The sequence below is a fragment of the Castor canadensis genome, chromosome 7, assembly GCF_047511655.1.
Source record: "Castor canadensis chromosome 7, mCasCan1.hap1v2, whole genome shotgun sequence".
NCBI classification, from domain to species: Eukaryota; Metazoa; Chordata; class Mammalia; order Rodentia; family Castoridae; genus Castor; species Castor canadensis.
The window spans coordinates 54,453,469-54,475,882 of record NC_133392.1 but is presented as its reverse complement, the minus strand read 5'-3'; the positions used below and the strand labels follow the sequence as shown (position 1 = coordinate 54,475,882).

At 35.2% G+C, this 22,414-nt stretch overlaps 1 protein-coding gene across 9 annotated transcripts in view; it reads left to right on the top strand.

The window, feature by feature from the left end:
* Jmjd1c (jumonji domain containing 1C) overlaps window positions 1-22,414 on the top strand; it is a 236,249-nt gene that overhangs the window by 201,629 nt on the left and 12,206 nt on the right. For all 9 annotated transcript variants that reach the window (XM_020169780.2, XM_020169783.2, XM_074078968.1 and 6 more), the window contains 13 exons: window positions 153-2,356; window positions 6,910-7,111; window positions 9,202-9,416; window positions 10,397-10,549; window positions 13,829-13,918; window positions 14,419-14,546; window positions 14,735-14,948; window positions 15,760-15,974; window positions 17,218-17,499; window positions 19,894-20,062; window positions 20,571-20,661; window positions 21,276-21,406; window positions 21,800-21,922. In XM_020169780.2, the coding sequence (XP_020025369.2) occupies window positions 153-2,356; window positions 6,910-7,111; window positions 9,202-9,416; window positions 10,397-10,549; window positions 13,829-13,918; window positions 14,419-14,546; window positions 14,735-14,948; window positions 15,760-15,974; window positions 17,218-17,499; window positions 19,894-20,062; window positions 20,571-20,661; window positions 21,276-21,406; window positions 21,800-21,922 (4,217 nt within the window). The remainder of the gene's footprint in view (window positions 1-152; window positions 2,357-6,909; window positions 7,112-9,201; window positions 9,417-10,396; window positions 10,550-13,828; window positions 13,919-14,418; window positions 14,547-14,734; window positions 14,949-15,759; window positions 15,975-17,217; window positions 17,500-19,893; window positions 20,063-20,570; window positions 20,662-21,275; window positions 21,407-21,799; window positions 21,923-22,414) is intronic.

The following is a 22,414-nucleotide window of genomic DNA, read 5'->3' as shown; positions in this document are numbered from 1 at the left end:
GGTATACCTTCTAATTGACTTGATAACATTAGAGTATAAGCAAAGATGTATCTTTTATTTTCATAATAGAATAATGTGTAGAAACACATTACTTATTTATTTATTTTCCCAAGAAGAAGGGGTTAAGATATCTTTGTGTCTTTTCTTTATAGAGAATTAGAAAGGAAAGCTTTTATGGAACCATTACGGTCTGTTGCATCCGCATCAGCAAAAAATGACCTGGATCTTAATAGGTCACAGACTGGAAAAGATTGTCACTTGCATAGACATTTTGTGGATCCAGTACTAAATCAGTTGCAGAGACCATCCCAGGAGACTGGAGAGAGATTAAACAAATACAAGGAGGAACATCGTCGAATTCTTCAAGAAAGTATTGATGTTGCTCCCTTTACAACTAAAATCAAGGGGATTGAGGGTGAGAGAGAGAATTATTCCAGAGTAGCAGCATCATCTTCTAGTCCTAAAAACCATGCCATCAAACAAGATAAAGATGTAGAACGCTCAGTATCAGAGCTTTATAAGATGAAGCACCCTGTCCCTCAGAGTTTGCCCCAAAGTAACTATTTCACTACATTGTCCAATAGTGTGGTCAATGAACCACCAAGATCATACCCATCCAAAGAGGCTTCAAATATTTACACTGAAAAGCAGAGTAATACTCTTGCAGCAGCAGCTAATCCTCAAACTATGGCTTCATTTATATCATCTCTTTCAAAGCCTCCACCTTTGATTAAACATCAGCCAGAAAGTGAAAGTTTAGTAGGCAAGATTCCAGATCATCTTCCCCATCAGATTGCATCTCACTCAGTGACAACTTTCAGAAATGATTGTAGGAGTCCTACCCATTTGACTGTTTCTTCTACAAATACACTCCGCAGTATGCCTGCTTTACATAGAGCACCAGTGTTTCACCCACCAATCCATCACAGTTTGGAAAGAAAGGAAAGCAACTATAGTAGCCTTTCCCCTCCAACTTTAACTCCAGTGATGCCAGTTAATGCTGGTGGGAAAGTTCAAGAATCACAGAAACCTCCAACTCTCATTCCCGAGCCAAAAGATTCTCAGGCAAATTTTAAGAGTTCTTCTGAACAGAGTTTTACAGAACTGTGGAGATGTAATAATAACCTCAGCAAAGAGAAAGCTGATTGGCATGTGGAAAAAAGCACTGGAAAGTCACAGGCTGCTGTGGCATCTGTCATTGTGCGTCCACCTAGTACAAAAATTGACAGCATGCCAGCAATGTCATTAGCTTCCAAAGACCGAGTTAGTGAGAAATCTTCAGCTGGGGCAAACAAAGTAGATTGTTTCAAACCAGCAGAAGCTGGAGAGACTGGAAGAATCATTCTACCAAATGTGAATTTAGACAGTGCTCACTCAAAATCTGAAAAAACTTTTGAGGCTATGTCCCAGGGCAATGTTACCACTTCAGTCGTGTCTGCTGTAAATACAGTATGTAATACCAAAACAGATGTATTCACATCTACAGCTACCACCACCAGTCTTTCCAGCTGGAGTGGTTCAGAAGTAATTTACTCCTTATCAAATACCATTTTGGCCTCTACATCATTAGAATGTACTTCTTCAAAAAGTCTTAGTCAGTCAGTGGCTCAAACACAAGAATGCAAGGTCAGCACCACAGTTCCAGTTACTCTACCCAGTGGTAAGACAGGAAGTACTGCTCAGCCCAGCTCTGGCTTCTCAGGCACAACTGATTTTATCCATTTAAAAAAGCACAAAGCAGCACTGGCTGCAGCTCAGTATAAAAATAGTAATGTCAGTGAGAGTGAACTTAATGCTGTGAAAAATCAGACAGCTTCAGCCTCTCTTCCTCTAGATTGCCCTGTAATATGTAGTACAAGTAACAAAGCAAACTCTGTAGGAAATGGGCAAGCATCCCAGACTAGTCAACCGAACTACCATACCAAACTGAAAAAGGCCTGGCTTACTAGACATTCAGAAGAAGATAAAAATACTAATAAAGTAGAAAATTCAGGGAATTCTGTATCAGAAATTATTAAGCCATGTTCTGTCAACTTAATAGCTTCTACATCTAATGATATACAAAATAGTGTAGATAGTAAAATCATAGTTGATAAATATGTAAGAGAAGATAAAGTTAATAGGAGAAAAGCCAAAAGAACTTATGAGTCTGGCTCTGAAAGTGGAGACTCAGATGAAAGTGAAAGCAAGTCGGAGCAAAGGACTAAAAGGCAACCTAAGCCAACTTACAAAAAGAAGCAAAATGATTTGCAGAAGAGAAAAGGTGAAGTAGAGGAGGATTTGAAACCTAATGGAGTTCTCAGCAGGAGTGCCAAAGAAAAAAGTAAACTCAAGTTGCAGAACAACAGTAATAGTGGTAAGTAAACAACTGCGTTTTTTATCTCAGGGAAGTGGAGCTAAATGTTCCAGTAGTGAAAAGTGTCTTCCTGGGCTGGTGAAGTGGCTCAAGCCTTAGAGTGCTTGTCTAGCAAGCAAGAGGCCTTGAGTTCAAACCCCAGTCCTGCCTAAAAAAGAGAAAGGTATCTTTTGTATTTGTGTCTTATTTCTACATTTTACAAGTGCCTATAGGTGGAAATGAGAGACAACTTTTCCTTCCTTTTAAATTTCAGTTATTTTATTAGTAATGTAATAGTACATTTCCTTCTTTTTTTTTAAGAGACTTAATAGAAATAGATCTATTTACTTAGCACTCACTGTTGGTAGTTTGTATAACCCAGTGTGTTATTTAAAATTGCTCATAATTTTGACCATGTGTGGTGTGTGTGTGTGCACAGCATTGGGGATTTGAACACAGGGCCTTGCACATGCTAAGCAAGTGCTCTACCTCTTGAGCCATGTTCCCACAGCCCTTTACATATTGTTCTGATAGGATCTCACTAATGTTACCTGAGCTGACCTCAAACTCTAAATCCTTCTGTCTCCACTTTCAAATTGCTGGATTGTAGGCATGCACTCACATGCCTGGCTAATTTTGACAATTTCTAAGAACTGTGGGGGAGAGGTGTTTTATTTTGGTGGTACTATGGTTTGACCTCAGGGCCTCCTACTTGCTAAGCAGGCACAGGGCCTCATACTTGGCTAAGCAGGCATTCTACCACTTGAACCATATTCCAGCCCTTTTTTTACTTTGGTTATTTTTTGGATAGGCTCTTGCATTTAGTTTGGAGATGGCCTTGGATAGCTGGGAATACTGGTGCATATTACCATGCCCAGTTTGTTGGATGAGATGGGGTCTTGCTAACTTTCTACCTGGGCTGGACTCCAACCCTCTTCCTACTGATTTCCATCACTCATACACACAGAGAGTTGGAATTGAACCCTCATACTTGGCACTCAAGAACCGTTAAAATTAACAAATAGTCATTAAAAATGGGTAGAAGTTATATAAAAGGGAGAGAGGATTATGGGTTTGTATGTTCATTTCAGTATACAAAAAGAACTTCCTTAATAAGTTAACTGTTCAAAACTCGTAATATTTATATTTTCTTTTGTGGCTACAGCTGGACAAAGTAAGTGAAACTTACCAGTAATATTCACTATAAGATGTTTATATGTATTCTGAAGCAGTTTTTCTCAGTTTGCTTAATTCTTTGTAGGTATGTTGCACAATGCAAAAAGCACTTAATAGTTTTACTATATCCATGTATTCATCCACATACGGTATCTGAAATCTGTGATAATGTGGACACTCAAGAAGTACTTTGATAAGCACTTGAATGCTTGAAGGCTCTTATTTGTGCCTTTTCACAGAATGAGGTTTTCCCACATGTCTATGTGGAAACCAAAGACAAAGTAAAGGAATGAAAAAATGGAGGATGGAATCATAGAAAATTACAGTCAGAAAGTGAAAGAACAAAGAACAAGCTCAACTAGAGACAGATACTGACAGACTGAAATGCAAGTATAGTCAGAAGACAGAGAAGGAGATTGACAAGGAAGGATATCTGCCATTTATTTGAATATTGGATTATATACAGTGTTGCTTCTTTCTAATGTTTCCCCCTTACCCCAAACAAATTCATAATAGGTTTAGCCATCAATAATTGTTTCTCTTTTTTCTCATGTTTCCTTTCTTGTTGAATATTCAGATTATTGAGATAAATTTAACAGAAAACAGAGATAGGTATCATCCAACTTTTAACACTTAGAAAACTCTTCTGAGATAAATTTGTAAAATTAATTCTTAAGTGAAGTATATATTTTATTTTCGTCTTGAGACTGAATGTACATATTTCAAAGTATCTTAAGACAGTGACCAAAATGAGTACCATCCCCCCACCCCCACCGCCCCAGGTTGTAATGCTTAGCCAAATCTCCCCTACTTGCTGACTTAACACTTGGTTTCAGAAAAGACAGTTTTACGTCCCATTACTTCAAAAGTTCAAACTAATATTAAGCAGCTGTTTTATGCCATTTATAGTTGATTGTTTTTCTTGTGGACTTTCTAGAAAAGTTCCTTCAGTTATGAATTTAATCTGATCTTTTCCTTCTCAGTGTTTAATGAGGCTGTCATTAGTCATGGTCAATTTAAAGAGTTACATTAGGATTGCACTTAGAGGATATATTATGGTTACATACTCTACTATACATGTATAATTATAAATTTTATATACATAAATGATGTGTTTGTTAGTACATTCTACAAGATACCATAGATTTTGCTTTTATCTAGAGTGTTCGAATATCTCCATATCTACTGCTTTCTATTTTTAATAATTAAACATTGGCTACTTTTTCAAGACTAATTTTCACCTGAAATTGCCCATCAAATTTAAATATACCAATAAGCCTATGATGTACAAAACCAGTGGTTTACCTATTATCAATAATTGCCTATAATTTCTGCATCTCTAAAAATATTTTTTAAGGTAATGGTATATCAGAAATCAAAGATTAGCATGTATGTGTCTAATTTCCCCTTCCCCGGTTTTTTATTGCTAGAGCAGCAGATTTGTTAAGAGAGCTATGGTTGAAAATGTTCATGTATAAAAGTACTGAGTTATATCATTTTTGTTAATTGAGTATCTTAATCTCAAACTTGTAGATTTTAGGCATTGCCAGTAAATTAAATATGTAAGATTAAAGGATGGAGTTTTATTTATTGTGCATATACTATAGTTAATATCATAAAAGAAATTAGTTGCAGTCATATATGGAATACAAGCAAAACTTACAATATCAAAGCCTCTCCATTTGAATGTCTGTAATTCCATTCATTCTCTTGAAAATTTAGAAGTGCCTATTTTGTGTCACATAATGAAAAATTGCTTTGAAATGTCTTGTTTTTTTATTATAGTACAGTTTAAAATTTTCACAGTAATATGTGGGGGATCCCTACTCTGAACATTTCCATTTTCTGGAATTAAAGGCATGTTGGTTAAAATTATTTCCTAGTCAAAAATAGAAATAGATTGCATTTAGTTTATTCTAGTGTAATAAATTAAAAAGTAAATAAACAATTGGAAGAAAGTGTGGCAAATAAAAATTTATCAACAGTGACATTTCTGTTGTTTATTCTGACTTCTAAAAGCTCTTTTTGTTTTTTACACAGTCCATAGGAAAAGATCTGTCTTACACAGTGGAGGAAATAAGTCTTTCATACAAGCCTTCTGGAAGCATATTTATACCATAAGTGGTGTGTGTTTGTGTTTATGTACCCACATATGTGTATCTCTAATGGATTAAGCCAGATGGCTCCTTGCTCTAAGAAAGTGGCGAAAGAGAGGGAAACACAATTTTAAAGAACCAGGCAGCAATCCTAGAAGGTGGTAAATAACTGGACCCAGTTTTACATGGGTCATTCCATAATTTGTATACTACCTCATTTGCAAGATGGTTGATTTTCTGTAATTATACTGATTATCCTATCAATAAATAAGTAGAGTGTAGACTATAAGAGTTCTATAAGTTTTTGCAAGATGTATCTGGTCTTGAGAATAGTTGCACTTCTGGAATGCAGTGAGTCTGGGTGGTAGAATTGGTTAGTAAGTAAACAGAAATGCTGCTGTGGACTTCTACTTATTAATCATATCTGGAACTCCCTATCTTTGCTTGTTTTTTTGGTTTTTTTTTTGGCATTGGGGTTTGAACTGAGAGCCTCATGCTTGCTAGGTGAGTGTTCTGCCACTTGAGCCTCTCTGTTGGCTCTTTTTTTGAGTTTCGTAGTTTTGAGATAGAGTCTCTCGAACTGTTTGCCCAGGCTGACTTTGAACCACGATCCTCCTGATCTCTGCCTTCTTCTTTTTTTTTTTTAATCATTCCCATTTTTATTTTATTTTATTTTACTTTTCATTTTTCTTTTATTATTCATATGTGCTGCATACAAGGCTTGGGTCATTTCTCCCCCCTGCCCCCACCCCCTCCCTTACCACCCACTCCGCCCCCTTCCTCTCCCCTCTACCCCCTCAATACCCAGCAGAAACTATTTTGCCTTTATTTCTAATTTTGTTGTAGAGAGAGTATAAGCAATAATAGGAAGGAACAAGGGTTTTTGCTGGTTGAGATAAGGATAACTATACAGGGCATTGACTCACATTGATTTCCTGTGCGTGGGTGTTACCTTCTAGGTTAATTCTTTTTGATCTAACCTTTTCTCTAGTACCTGTTCCCCTTTTCCTATTGGCCTCAGTTGCTTTAAGGTATCTGCTTTAGTTTCTCTGCGTTAAGGGCAACAAATGCTAGCTAGTTTTTTAGGTGTCTTACCTATCCTCACCCCTTCCTTGTGTGCTCTCGCTTTCTGATCTCTGCCTTCTGAGTAGCTAGGATTACAGGCATGAGCCACCAGCGCCCGGCCTTTTCTACATTCTTATCTATATCAACACAGTTGCATGGTGGACCTGAACCTCATCTCAGGGAGTATATCTTTCTATAAAACATAATCTTGCTAATAATTTCCTACTAATTTTACAGCTGGCATCCCTCGTTCAGTATTAAAAGACTGGCGAAAAGTCAAGAAGCTGAAGCAAAGTGGAGAATCCTTTTTACAGGATGACTCCTGCTGTGAGATAGGGCCTAATTTACAAAAGTGCCGAGAATGTAGACTTATTCGCAGTAAAAAAGGAGAAGAACCAACTCACTCCCCAGTGTTTTGTAGATTTTACTACTTTAGACGGTAAGTGAAAATATGACATTGTGGGGAAACATTTTTTGAGTATTGGAAATTATGCTATTAATCTGAGGGGTCCTTTAGGATGTGGGAATGAAGTTTTGTGTTTCGATGTTTCTCAGACATTTCAAAAAACAGTAACTTTTTTTGTGCTAAATTTTAACGACAGGTAACTGTTGAATGTACATGCCGATATTGTTGCTCATGTTCTGTGTCCTTTTCTGAATGATTTTATTCTTTATGAGAAATCGTTAGTATTTTTTCTAGAAAATGATGATAAAGCAGTTCTTGATTTAAGAATTTCTTGAAATTTATATGGTTCAATCATAACAGTGTAGCATATTATGTATGTGTGTGTAAGCTAGTAATTACAAATTATCCATAAATATAGGTAAGCGATCTATACAATTAAACTTAAGTCACTATACTATGTTAGAGTGATCATACTTTTGTTAGATGTGAATTACACGACTTGTAAAATTACAAGGAGAATTTTTTAGTATCATTTTGTATTTTGACAGATTTTATAATAAAATTAAAAACACTGACAGTTGGTATAACCTATATACTAATTTTAATATAACATTACTAAATACTTAAACCTAAAAATGCATGAATAGATTTACTAGTAAGAGTTCAAGTAAAGAATAACTAGGGAGCTGGTGGAGTGGCTCCAAGTGGTAGAGTGTCTGCCTAACAAGCTTAAGGGTATGAGTTCAAGCTTCAGTACCACAAAAAAAAATAAAAAATAGAATAGGTAGCCCAGCCAATAGAGACTGGTTAATATCTCATGTTCTAGAATCAGTCATTCCTTGCTCTGAGTAATGTTTCTGATCTTAGTTCCTGTGTGATTTTATAGAACTGCAACTAAGCCCATCTCATCGGAGAATGTAAATGATAAAGACACCTACGTATCTTATAGGACTTAATGAAGATTAAAAGAGATAAAGTATTACATTGAGTTCTTAATGTGGTACTATGCACATATGAAGTGCTCTATTGTTTGTTATACTTATTTTCCTAATTCTAAGAAGCTAGAAGACACTTTACTCTAGTAAATATACTTTCCTGGTGCCCCAGTCGAGATCCAAAAATATGTATTGGTAGGAACAAACCATGTTCTTTTTATTTTATAATCTCTGTAGCCAACAGCCCAAAAAGGCAAACTTTGGGGATTAAGTTCTAGGAGGTATAGCGCTCATGGAAGTACAGACGAGATCAAAAGGAACGTAGGTTTGAAAGGATAGAAAGGGGTGTAAATGAAGGAAGTATAAAGATAAGATAGTACCACAACGCTGGAATAAGATGATACAAAGGGAAAAATTGGTTTAAAATTTATTTTTAAAGATAAGGGTAATACAATGAAAGTATGAGAAATTATGGTTAAAAAATGTGACCTTATAGTCCCTTTGAAAGATTTGTGATGAATTTGAAAGTAAGGAAAGTATTTAGATAATTGAGAAATTATCACCAGCCAGAAAGAAAATGACAGTTTTGCCTTCTATTTACCTACCCTAAATTTGTCTAATGTCAGAAGCTAAAAGCAATTAGACATACTAATTATCCTCTTAATAATATTAATAGGTGTTTACTCATCTTCTTTTAAGTCAGGTTATTGTCATTTTAATGGTAGTATATGTGCACTTAGCATTTTTTCATTCTCCCAATAAAAGATGATTAGGACAATTTTAAATTTAGCAGTTGGCCCACACTTTTTCCTATTACTCATCACACACTTGTACATACTTTCCAGTTGTTGTCATTTGATTGGTGTTCAATATAAGTGATAGAATCTTGTCTGTTAATTTTGCTGTGCTGGGGATCAGAGCAGGGCCTATGCATGCTAAGCAAGCGCTGTATCACTGAGCTACATCCCCACCCTTATTTCTTGAAATAACCTAAAACTGGTGCATGTTACCATCACCATTAATATAACACCTATGAGAATAAACATGAAGTGTTAATTTCAGCATGTATGCAGAATTACCCTATTTTCTGTTTTTTAAGCTATAAAATACAACATGTCTTTATAGTATAAAAATATAAAAATTAATTTTAATTTTACTTTCTAATGCTTTTATGTCTTAATGTTTCAGATTGTCGTTTAGTAAAAATGGAGTGGTTAGAATAGATGGTTTCTCTTCTCCTGACCAATATGATGATGAAGCCATGAGTCTGTGGACACATGAAAATTATGAAGATGATGAATTAGACATAGAAACTTCTAAATATATCTTGGATATTATAGGTGATAAGTTCTGTCAATTAGTAACATCTGAAAGAACAGCTTTGTCCTGGGTAAAAAAGGATGGTAAGGAAGTATAGTATGCACTATACAAATTTCATTTTAAGAATTTTTCTTTGAATTATGTTTAATCTGTGGAAGAATTCCTAAGTTATATGTAGTCAGTTGCTGATTTTTAATTATGATAATCATTTTATGTACTTAATGTATAGATATTTTCCTTTTGAGATTGCATTGAATGGATTAACCATTTGTGAGATCATAATCAAATCTCCATTTTCCCTTTTTTTTTCTCATTACAACGAAAATCGGTATGATTTTCGTTACTTTTGATGCAAAATCGTGAAACTTACATGACATAAAAGGGTATAGTCCACCCCAGTTACTTGTATTTGAATCTCAACTTCACTCCTGTATAACTTTCAGCAGATAACCTTTCTGAATGTCAGGATGTGAAATAGAAAAGATAACTTTCTCATAAATTTGTTTACAAAGTAATTATGTTAATTATGTTAACCTAAATGTAAAGTACTTAATATAAGTACCTAAATAGTAGATGATTTAAATGTTACCTTCTTTTTTGCTCCCTTCCCCAAATCAGTGATTTGTCTCCCAGATAACTAGTAACTAGAGCCATTTTTGGTTGTGTAATTGAAGGGAGTAGAGCTATCCTGCTAGCAGTATCTAATGGGGTGACCATACATGTCACTAAAAATCCTGTAGTGCACGCAGTAAACTCCTACAAAAGAAAACTGTCAGAAGTACCATGGTTGAGAAACTCTGCATCAAATATAAGCCATTTTTAGTTTACACTTGTTTTCTAGTATTCTGAAGAGAAATACTTAAATCTGCTATTTGGGGTTGGATGTGACAGCACAGTCCTTATAATCCCAGCACTCCAGAGGCAAAGGATAACCTGTCGTTAAAAAAAAAAAAAATTACCCTTAAAAATTTCTAGTTTGCCTACATACATGTAGGCATTTCAGCAAAAAGTACATTGAAAAGAGCCTGCTTATCTATAAATTTTTATTTTCTCTATGTTTCAGCCAAAATTGCTTGGAAAAGAGCAGTAAGAGGAGTTCGTGAGATGTGTGATGCTTGTGAAGCAACATTGTTTAACATTCATTGGGTCTGCCAAAAATGTGGATTTGTGGTTTGTTTGGATTGTTACAAGGCAAAGGAGAGAAAGAGTTCTAGAGGTTGGTTTGTAGTATAAAATAAATTGAAATTTTCAATATTGCTTTATTTTCTTTAGGATCATTCATCTGGATTACTTATCTGAGGTTTTTTTTTTTTTTCCTTTAATTATGAATGCATTACACTAAAGAACTTTTGTGGTTTTTTTTTTTTAATTTTTTTATTTTTTTGGTCATAATGGGATTTGACCTCATACTTGCCAGCCCAGGCATTCTGCCACTTGAGCCACAATACCAGCTGAAGTTTGGTTTTTTAAGAGGAGAAATAGCCACCATTTATAAATGCCTACATTTTGTAGAATTAAACAACAACCTCTTAGCCTAGTGAATATGTCCACTCTCTCGGACAGATAGTTCCTCGATGTAGACTAAGTTGTGAGGTCAGTCTTCTTGCTTTCAGATTCCAATGTGTAAGAATCTGAGGTCCTAAATCTGTTAATATCATAGTCATTCAAGTAAGTCACTCACTGGTGTGAATTGATTTTTCTACAGATGGGTCCATAAGTTCAAAAACTTGTTCAATAATAGGGTGCCACTAGTACCATTTATCTCCTTGCACTTAGAGAATGAAGAAACATTTGTATTTGAAACTAATTTGTAATTTCTAGGCAAATAAAATGTCAGAAGCATTTCACTTATTAATACAACTATGAGTAATTCAGAGTTAAAAGAAGTAAATGAGGCTGGTGGAGTGGCTTGTGGTAGAGCACCTGCCTAGCAAGCATGAGCCCCTGAGTTCAAACCCCAATGCCACAAAAGGAAAGAAAGAAAGGAAAAACTGTAAATGAATGTGTCCGAAGTTTGTATTTTTTTTTTAAGTAGCTGGACAAGGTGTTGTGTACCTGTCATCCTAAACCTCTCCAGAGTCTGAGATTGGGAGGATGGAGGATCATGGTTCCAGGATACTCTTGACAAAAAAAAAAAAAAAAAAATTGGGGGGGGGGGGCGGGGTTCAAGACTTCAATGCTCAATGGAAAAAAGCTGTGCACAGTGGTCTACCTGTCAACCCAGCCACAACTGGGAGCTTAATAGGAGGATCAGGGTCCAAGCCTGCACCAGATCAAAAGGGTTGAAGGCTGGCTCAAGCAGTAGAGTGTTTGCCTAGCAAGTATGAGTCCCTGAGTTCAAAGTTCAATACTGCATACCCCCACAAAAAAATATTTTTAGAACAAGTTCATCCAAGGCAGTTTTGATCAAGACAGCCAATGTTACTGTTTTCTAGGCAGCTCTTTGTTTCTGAATTGTGTATCAGTAGATGAATCATAACTTAACTGTCACTGTCTTCTCCACAGAAAGAAATGCTAAAGCATTAAAGTTGATAGAACTAGCTACATTATTATAAAACTTAATGGCATGACTTGCATTTTATATTTTTTCCTACTCCCATATTACTTTTGTTTTTTCTTAACCAATTTAAAAAAGTTAATTTTACTTATTCTACTTTGCTATATTGCATACATAGGTAAACTCTCACAAACCCTCCCCCTTTTAAAACAAGATTAGGTATTTATAATAAATCTAGATGTTTGTGTTGCTATTGATTTTCATAGTACTGCCACTTTTGTTAGTGACTAAACCAATTGTTGAAGTATAAAATCTGTGTCTTGAGAGATGTCTTTTTCTATATATTTCTATGTTAAATTCTGTAATAATAAAGTGAATAGGTTAAATAATTTTATGTAATAGTAATAAACTTAAGTGTGTGAAATATAAACAATATTTATAAGGTACCATATATCCTTCAGAAAGGAAAACCAAAGCATCTAAGGATAACCAGTTTTATATTTCATTTGAGTTTTATTTACTCCAGGCTTTTTATGAAATGACAGTTTTAGGGCTTTTATGCTAAATTTATTGAGCTTTGTGATTTTTTTTTTTTTTTTTTTGATCTTATAGCCATATCACAAGTAATTGACAGGAGCCTTGTAAAGAAGGCTTTCTTTGGGATTAAGGTATTGAATACTCTTCCTGTGTATAGAATGCTCCATGCTATACCTTAAATGTTTAAAATTCCAGATATAGAACCTTCTTTAAAAGCAACAGTAGCAAATAAAACTAGCTCTGTGATCTCAGTCTTTTCATATTTTTCATGACAGTTCTAGAAACATGAAAAGAAAATGACTTAAGATTATCCTCAGACTTGTGTCATTACAAATGTCTTAGAGTCAGGCACAAACCCTGTACAGAGTATAACCAAGCAATAAAAGATTGCCTACAGAGAAATTAGAATCAGACAGAGAAGATGGAGGTGACTAATACACTAATGGTAAAGAGTGATCATTTTAGGAAGGGGGTATCCATTTTGTGTCACTTGTTTTATAAAATTCATAGGATAGTAGAACTACCTTTTCTGGCCTTTTTCTTTCTTTTTTCTTCTTGGTGGCACTGGGATTTGAATTTTGGGTCCTTGCACTTGCTAGGGAGGTGCTCTACCACTTGAGTCACTCTACCAAACCTTTTTTGTGTTGGGTATTTTTGAGATGGGGTCTCAAGAATTATTTGCCCATGATGGCCTTGAACCGCAAGCCTCCTGAACTCTGCCTCCCAAGTAGCTAGGATTATAGATGTGAGCCACTGGTGCCCAGCTTCTGACCTTATGTTTTTAAGAATTAAATATTAGAGGCTAGGCATGGTGGTACACACCTGTATTCCTGATTGGGGGTTGGCGACCAGCCTGGGCACCCATCTCAACAGACAAGCCAGGTATAGTGGTATGTATCTGTAATTCTCACTAAATGAGAGGAACAGATAGGATTGTGGACTGAGGCCTACCCTGCACATAAACATGAGATCCTATCCAAAAAATAAAGCAAAAATAGGCTGGGGATGGGGCTGAAATGGTAGATTGCCTGCCTGGAAAGCATGAAGCCCTGAATTCAAACCCCAGTCCTACCCCTCACCTACCAAAAACAAATAAACAAACATTAGAAACTTACTGAAATTGTATATATAATTAATAAGCTCTTTATGTACAACCATCAATTTTATACTTGCCAAGGGTGGTTGATTGAGTGATGGATTGATTGATTGATTTCATTCATTCATTGGCAGCACTGGGGTTTGGACTCAGCCTCATGCTTGCTAGGTAGGTACTCTTACCACTTGAGCCACTCTACCAGCCCTTTGTTCTGATGGGTTTTTTTGAGATAGGGTCTCCCTAACTATTTACCCAAGGCTGGCTTCCAATTGTGATCCTTCTGATCTCTTCCTCCTGAGTAGCTAGGATTCCAGGTATGAGCCAGGCACCAAGAATGATTTAAAACAAGGTTTATTACCTTACAGATAAAGAATTATATGCTTGGATGAAGTGTGTGAAAGGACAACCTCATGATCACAAACATTTAATGCCAACTCAAATTATACCTGGTTCTGGTAAGTAGAAATATACATTATTTACTTAGTATAATACCTCTTGTTGGATGCTCCAGAGTAAAGGAACATCGAAAACTAGGAGTATAATAGAATGGGGGGGTGTGGGGTATAACCAGTCTTGAATTGTCTTGCTTAAAGTTACTAGAAATCCTCTCTTAATAAATCTAAGGAAAGAATCCCAGCCTTGGTAATAAAAAAATATCCCAGAAGAATTACTTTAGAAGAGGAAAATAATGAAAAGCCTTTGGGTTATAGTGAAAGCTTTCTAAGATTTTTTGAACATGCTGAATTTTTAATAATAAAGGTAAGAGGAAATAATAGAGAATACAAATTTGGTTGGGTGGTCAGTTCTGTGATATTTAGAAGGGAAATCATGGAGAGAAAACTTATATAATAAAATTAAAATGGCACAAATCCTGCACTATTCTTAATTTGTAAAATGAAGAGAAAAATTGTCAACTAATGGTAGTCTTTTGATTAACTACTATTTTATTTCGTAGTTTTGACAGATCTTCTAGACACCATGCACGTTCTTAGGGAAAAATATGGTATTAAATCCCATTGTCATTGTACTAACAAACAGAGTTTACAAGTTGGAAATTTTCCTACAATGAATGGTGTATCTCAAGTGAGTAAAAAAATCTCTATTCAAATTAAATACATGATTAGATTAAAATAACTTCTGACATTTTAAATCTAATGTAGAGTTTGATTTTTGAATTGTTTTCTATGTTTTTGTGTAAATTACTAATTTTTAACTGAATAATTAAAGAAATAATATGTAAAAATTAAACTGTTCTGCCCTTGTTCCTGTAGGTTTTACAGAATGTTCTTAATCACAGTAATAAAATTTCTCTGTGCATGCCTGAGTCTGAGCAGCAGAATACCCCTCAGAAGTCTGAAAATAATGGCAACAACAGCCCAGGCAGTGATGTAAGCACAGACAGCAAGTTAACTCCTCCAGAGTCTCAGTCACCATTGCATTGGTTAGCAGATCTTGCAGAGCAAAAATCCAGAGAGGAAAAAAAAGGTAAATATAATAATTACATAATTATATATTAAAGAATAATAGTATATAACTAACAGTGTACTCATTGTACATTACCATTAAATTAGTATGGTCTTTTGCTTAAATTACAGCATAGGCTCAGGAAAACATTTGTGTTCTTTTATTTGAAACAGCCTTCCTAAGATTGCATCAAAATTACTTACAGAATCATTTGTGAATGAGCTTATCAAAACCACCAGAAGACTAGATTTGTAACTTTTTCATGTTTTCTGCTTGTCTTAGCTCTAATATTTTCCATTTGTGTCCAAGACAAAGCCAAGTCAAAGATAGTGAGAAACTCCTTTTCATATCCATAGTTTTTTTCATTCATAGTTTTTTTCTTCTGTCCAGAAGGAAGCCTCTTAATACCTTTCTCTTTTTTTGTTGTTTTTTCCTTGGGGGGTTTTTTTGTTTTCATGATAGGACTGGGATATGAACTCAGGGCTTCATGCTTATAAAACAAGACAATTTACCACTTGAGGCACATCTCCATCCATTTTGTTCTGATTTTATTTTAGATACAGGGTCTCAAAAACTATTTACCTGGGCTGGCCTCGAACCTAATCCTCCTGACCTCAGTTTCCCACATAGCTAGAATTACCGGCTTGAGCCACTGGTACCTTGCATACTGGCTCCATTTTTGAACGATCTTAATTCGTCCTCTATAGTTTGTGTTCAGGTGAATAAAACACCAGTTCTAAGATTTTACTTCCCACTATAAAATACAAGGTACCTATTTTCTCTGCTTATTAGTATGAAACTTGTTAGGATTTTTTAAAATGCTTTGTTTCAGAAAACAAAGAATTCACCCTTGAAAAGGAAATTAAAGAAGAGAAAGAACAAGATGACTCTGATTCTCCAAATGAAAGAATGTCACCTCCTGTGTCCCAGAATAATGAACAGGGCTCAACTTTACGAGATTTGCTCACAACAACAGCTGGCAAACTACGTGTGGGCTCTACAGATGCTGGCATTGCCTTTGCACCAGTGTATTCCATGGGGGCCTCAGTGAGTATAATAGGAGGGATGTTTTTGGTTTGCTATATTGTTTTTACACTGGCTAGGCAAGCACTCTACCACTGAGATAAATATCCGGCCTCTTTGGTTTTAATGTGGTCCTTAAATTTAGATGATTTGAGGCTTGGTGGTTGTCTGTGAACAACCCAATAAAACATGGGGAGATGAAATCAGATGTGCCAAATGGCCAGGCCTGTTTTCGTTTGTATTCATACTTAAAATCAAAGCTAGAGCTTTTCCAGGTAGAAGGTGGGAGGAGAAGGCTCTTTGAGGCCAAGAGAAATCTCAATAACCCGTTATAATCTGAAATCTTAATCTAGTTGGGCAAACAAAGCCATATGAAAGTGAATATAAATATTTAACATACCAAATTTTGCTTTAATTGCACATCAGGACAAAGGAAAAGTGAAATAATTGCCTTGGTAGATAAAAAGTTTTAGTGGCTTTTTTGTTGTCTGTTGGGGGGACTAGAGTTTGAACCCAGGGCTTCACACTTGCAAAGCAGGTGCTCTATCGCTTGTGCCACACCTCCAGTCTGTTTTGCTCTGGTTATTTGTTATGGGGCCTCTTGAACTACTTGCCTGGGGTAGCCTTGAACCTACAGATAACAGCCTCCCGAGTACCTAGGATTACAGGTGCCCAGCTTCCGTAAGCTTTTAAAAGCCACTGAGACTAGCTGGGTACCAGTGATTCAAACCTGCAAACCCAACTACTTAGGAGACTGAGATCCAGAAGATCACAGTTCAAGGCCGGCCAGGCAAATTAATTCACCAGACCCCCATCTCTAAAATAACCAGTGCGAAATGGGCTGGAAATGTGGCTGTATGTAGAGCACCTGCTTTGCAAGCATGAAGCCCTGAGTTCAAACTCCAGTCTCACCAAAAAAAAATCTTAATTTAAAATAATAAATGCTACAAACAATTCCACCATCCTGTTCCCACTTCCTGAGGACAAAATCATTGTAAAATGTAGGAAGGCTATGCCTATAAGTTCTGCAGACCTGGTAGTTTCTCACATCACCAAATTTCTTGTCACCATCGGTCAGGACAAGTGTAAGAACTATACATCATTTCCACTAACATAATTGCGTATTTTTGAATGCAAAAATATTGTTTGTCTTAGTGTTTTTTCCTATATTAGGAAAGTGGAAGTTTAAAATACAGTGTATGTGAGGAAAATTACACATTTTCTCTCAAAAATATTTTTTTAAGAGCTATGTTTTTTTCCTTAATAGAGTGGCAAAAGTGGACGGACTATGCCTAACATTCTTGATGATATAATTGCTTCAGTTGTTGAAAACAAAATTCCACCAAATAAATCCTCCAAGATAAATGTAAAATCAGAATTTAACAACGAAGATCCTAACGAAAGTAGAAAATCTGCTGTCAGTGAGAACAATAAATTGTACAGTGATATACCACATTCTTGGATCTGTGAGAAGCATATTTTATGGCTCAAGGATTATAAGAATAGTAATAATTGGAAACTTTTCAAAGAGTGTTGGAAACAGGGACAGGTGAGTATTTTAAGCTTATTAATTAAGTAACACTCTTTGTGGACCTTGAGTTGATCAAATAAGAAAAATGGTTTCCTCCTTAGGGATAGAAATAGGAAAGAGATAATACTTAATACATTTAGGGTAACACATTTGGGGGCAATTAGATATAAGAAATACTGAAAATATGACTAGATTATTTCTGAGTTTTGTTTCTTGGCTAAATTTGTATGAATTAACAGGGAAGCAGTGATTATTTGCATATTTTTGAGCTTTCAAGTTTTATTAACAAAATTTAGTTCTTTCCTATTACTATATTTTAGTTCAATTAGCAGATCCACATCTACTATTAAAATGTTAATGTTAGAAGCAAATTTCTTGAACCAATGAAAAATGTAGATGCTTCTCCTTTTAATATTTATCTGTAGAACATTTATTTTTAAATTAGTTCATCAATATTTATTGATTGATTGATTAATTTTTGGCCTTGGGGTTGAAGCTAGGGCCTTACACAAGCAAAGCACATGCTCTGTTACTGAGCTACACTCTCAGAACAGTTCATCAAATCTTGAATAACAATCTCCCATTATTTCATCCCACCCAAATAAAAATGATTTGGGGGATGCAGGTGTGGGTCAAGTAGTAGAGCACTTGCCTAATAACCACGAGCAAACAAAACTTAAAAAAAAAGATTTTACATCTGGCACTACATTATTATTCAGGCAACAGATATTTACTGAGCATCTAGTTAGATCCAGTCTTCATGTTAGGCATTAAGGATATAAAAATCAGCTTTGGAGGCTGAGATCAGAAAGCTCTCTAGGCCAGCTCAGGCAAATAGTAGGAAATACTTATTCTTGAAAACAGCCAGAGCAAAATGGACTGATGGTGTGTCTAATGTGTTAGAGCACCGGCTTTACAAGCTTGAAGACCTGAGTTCAAACCTCATTCCTTCCCCAAAAATTATTTTTTTAAACTTAGAGGTATTTTTATATAATTTATTGGAGTTTTTAGAAGCAGTAAATCTTTACTTATTGGTTTTTCAACTAACAAGAAAGAGCCTTGAGAGAATTTGAATTCATAAGTTCTGAAAGGAAATTTGCTGTCAGGGAAACAGTCATTAACTTTATAATTTCATGTTTTACATAGGTGTTTAATATTTTCATTTATCATGATCTTTGTAGACATAAAAGAAAATGTGTTTTAAGTGATACAAACTCATTGTGTATAAATTAACGTTTTAGTTTTCACTGTATGTATTTTTATTTAAAAATTTTTACTACATGTCAGGCACAGTGGCTTACACATATGATCCAGGTAGACATCAGGTAGACCGAAGTTGAAGACCAGCCCAAGCAAAAGTCAGGGAGAGTCCCTCTCAGCCAGTAAGCTTGCACCGTGGCATGCACCTGTGGTCCCAGCTATGCTGGAGTCCGTAAATTGGAGAATCGAGTCTAAGACCAATCCTGGACACAAAAACAAGAGTCTCTACCTGAAAAATATGTGAAACCAAAGTAGTGCTAGAAGCATGACTCGGGTTATAGCACCTGCCTAGCAAGCCAGAGTCCCTGAGTTCAGACCCCAGTACTGCCAAAAAGAAAGTAACTTCAAAAATCTTCCTATACATTGTATATTTATATTATCTGTAAAAATTAGCCTATAGAAAAAGCAATCCCCCAGAATTCATTTCTGTTGCCAAGAAATTACATTTTTACAGTTTTTAGATGACTTTTCTGAAAATTACTGTACATTTAAGTATGTTTCAAAAATTTACTCTACATGGCATTCTCTCATCTCTTTTCTTTCATGGTGTATTATAAACATCTCTTAGGTCAGGAACTATTTTTAAGTAGCTTCTTTTATACTCACACTTTTTTTTTTAATTAATATGTGCATACAATGTTTGGGTCATATTTCCCCCCACCCCTCCCTTACCACCAACCCCTGTCCCCTCCCTCTCCCCCCTACCCCCTCGATTCCTGGCAGAAACTATTTTGCCCTTATCTCTAATTTTGTTGAAGAGAGAGTATAAGCAATAATAGGAAGGAACAAGGGTTTTTGCTGGTTGAGATAAGGATAGCTATACAGGGAGTTAACTCACATTGATTTCCTGTGCATGTGTGTTACCTTCTAGGTTAATTCTTCTTGATCTAACCGTTTCTCTAGTTCCTGGTCCCCTTCTCCTATTGGCCTCAGTTACTTTTAAGGTATCTGCTTTAGTTTCTCTGTGTTGAGGGCAACAAATGCTATCTAGTTTTTTAGGTGTCTTACCTATCCTCATATCTCCCTTTTTACTCACACGTTTCTTACTAGGCTTGAAACTTAAAATGTTACCCACTTACTGTATGTGCATTTAATGCAGATTTTGAACTGTTTATATACCTTTTAACTGTTACCTGTTTGTTTATTCATAAGCCTGCAGTGGTTTCTGGTGTGCATAAGAAAATGAACATTAGTTTGTGGAAGGCAGAATCAATTAGTCTTGATTTTGGAGACCACCAAGCTGATCTTCTAAACTGCAAAGACAGCATTATTTCAAATGCCAACGTTAAGGAATTCTGGGATGGTTTTGAAGAAGTTTCAAGTATGTTGTTTTGTTTGTTTGCTTGTCTGCTTTTACTTAATCATATATCCCCAATGCAAGCATAATTTTAATATTTAGTCTTTGAAACTTGTATATGATATTGTTGTCTAATAAAAAACTACTTGAAAACGAAATAGTGGATTCTAATCCTGACTCTGACACTAATTTAAGGGGAGATTTTGGGCAACAATTAAATTGAGATAATTGGATTATGTAACTTACATAAAACATTTTGCAAATTAAAAGTATAAATGTAAGACTTATGTTAACAATTGTAAAGAGAATTTCTAAAAACTTTTTCGAGATACTAAAATAGGCAGTACAGTGTATACACCTATGTACATAAAGAATAAGTTTTAAAAGTACACAGTAGATAAGGAATAAAAGTCAGTAAGCATTCATTAAGCATGTTTGTATAGTTGAGTCATTCATTCATTTGCATTTTTTCATATCCAAACATTTTTTGAAAGGCACAAAGCTCTTTAGTAATTAATTGCATTCTTTGTAGAACGGCAAAAAAACAAAAGTGGAGAAACAGTAGTTTTAAAATTGAAAGACTGCCCCTCTGGAGAAGACTTCAAGACTATGATGCCAACAAGGTATGTCTTTTGAAATTCTTCACTTTCATCTCGTTTTTTTGAGGTTGAGCAAGTATGAAGCCAAGTTCAGACCCCAGTAGTGCCCAAATTAGTTAATATATATTGAAAGTAGAGATAGAGTGCTCATTTAAAAAACTATAAGAGTCTTGTTTGGGCTCTCCCTTCTCTTGGATCTTTTAATTTACAGTGTTAGGGGAGTTAGTTTGAATTTTTAATATCACTTCTGTTTTATGTCTACCATGGGTAGTATATACATGTACATTTTAAACGAAGTCAAGTAAAATGTTATCTGTCTTACACCAGCATTGTCTGGAGTTTTTTAACACCTTGAAAATTGTATCTCTCAAGCTGGGTGCCGAGGGCTCATGCCTGTAATCCTGACTACTTTTAGGAGGCTGAGATCAGGAAGATTGAAGTTCTAGGGCAGTCCTGGCAAATAGTTAGAGAGACTCATTCTTCAAAATAACCAGTGCAAAATGGACTGATGGTGTGTCTCAAGTGTTAGAGCACCTGCTTTCCAAGCATGAAGCCCTAAGTTCAAACCCCAATCCCACGTGAAGAAGAAAATTATATATCTGAATGTTCTTTTTAAAATGCAAATCTTCATTCTGCAGATATGAAGATCTTTTAAAAAGTCTACCATTGCCAGAATATTGTAATCCAGAAGGAAAATTTAATTTGGCCTCTCATTTGCCAGGATTTTTTGTACGTCCTGATCTAGGACCCAGGTTGTGTAGTGCCTATGGTAAGTATATATTAACATTTCGTCTAAGTTGGAATTACACAGGATTTTGACAACTTCTGTCCAAAGATAAATTGTCTTGTTTTTAGTTTTTACTATGTCATGTCTTTTAACAATCTATTGAAATCTTTTTATATCAAGTAAATGTATTAGTAATTGACAGTTAATATCACTTTAATAAGCCCCTGCTAATTTTACCTTGCAAAAGTTTTCACTTCATTATTGATTTGCTTTTTATAAGGTATTTTTATGGGTTGTGGCTTTTCAGAGCAGGTTTTTTGTAAGAAGAAGACTAAATTGTTGTGATATGACTAATTTTAGGAGGTTCTGTCCAATACATTATTAGATATATAAAGTATTTTGTCAAGTAAAAAAAGAATCTTCCTTTATACACAGGTGTAGCTGCTGCTAAAGATCATGATATAGGAACAACAAATCTCCATATTGAAGTTTCTGATGTTGTAAATATTCTCGTCTATGTTGGCATAGCTAAAGGAAATGGCATTCTCTCAAAAGCAGGTAAAGAAGCTAACAGTTGAGAAATCATATACCCTGTATCATGCATAGTGTTAGCCTCTGGGTTGGCAGTAAAGATTCCACAAAGGTTCTAGTAGATACAGAATATTTTAATCTTTATCACTTGATTAATTTTCCTATCTTTTTCATGTAAAATTCAAATTTTAAAAAATATTTTATGTGATCCTTTGCTGTCATTAAGTATTGTGTTTCTGAAAGTGTATTATGAAACTAAAGTGTAAACATGTATGGGGGATCTGAGGGAGAATGATGGAGGAAGTGAATTTAAGATACATTGTAAGCACATATGTCAGTGTATTCCCCTGTACAACTATTATATGCTAATAAAAGAGAAAATAAAAAGAATAAACATGTATTGAAACTAGGTTCTCGGGCTATAAAGATGATTAAGATTTTTAAGCATTCTTTCCCCTTGTCCCCAATATCAGAGGGAAAAATGTACATTTTCTCCTAAACAGAAGTTAGCTTTCTACC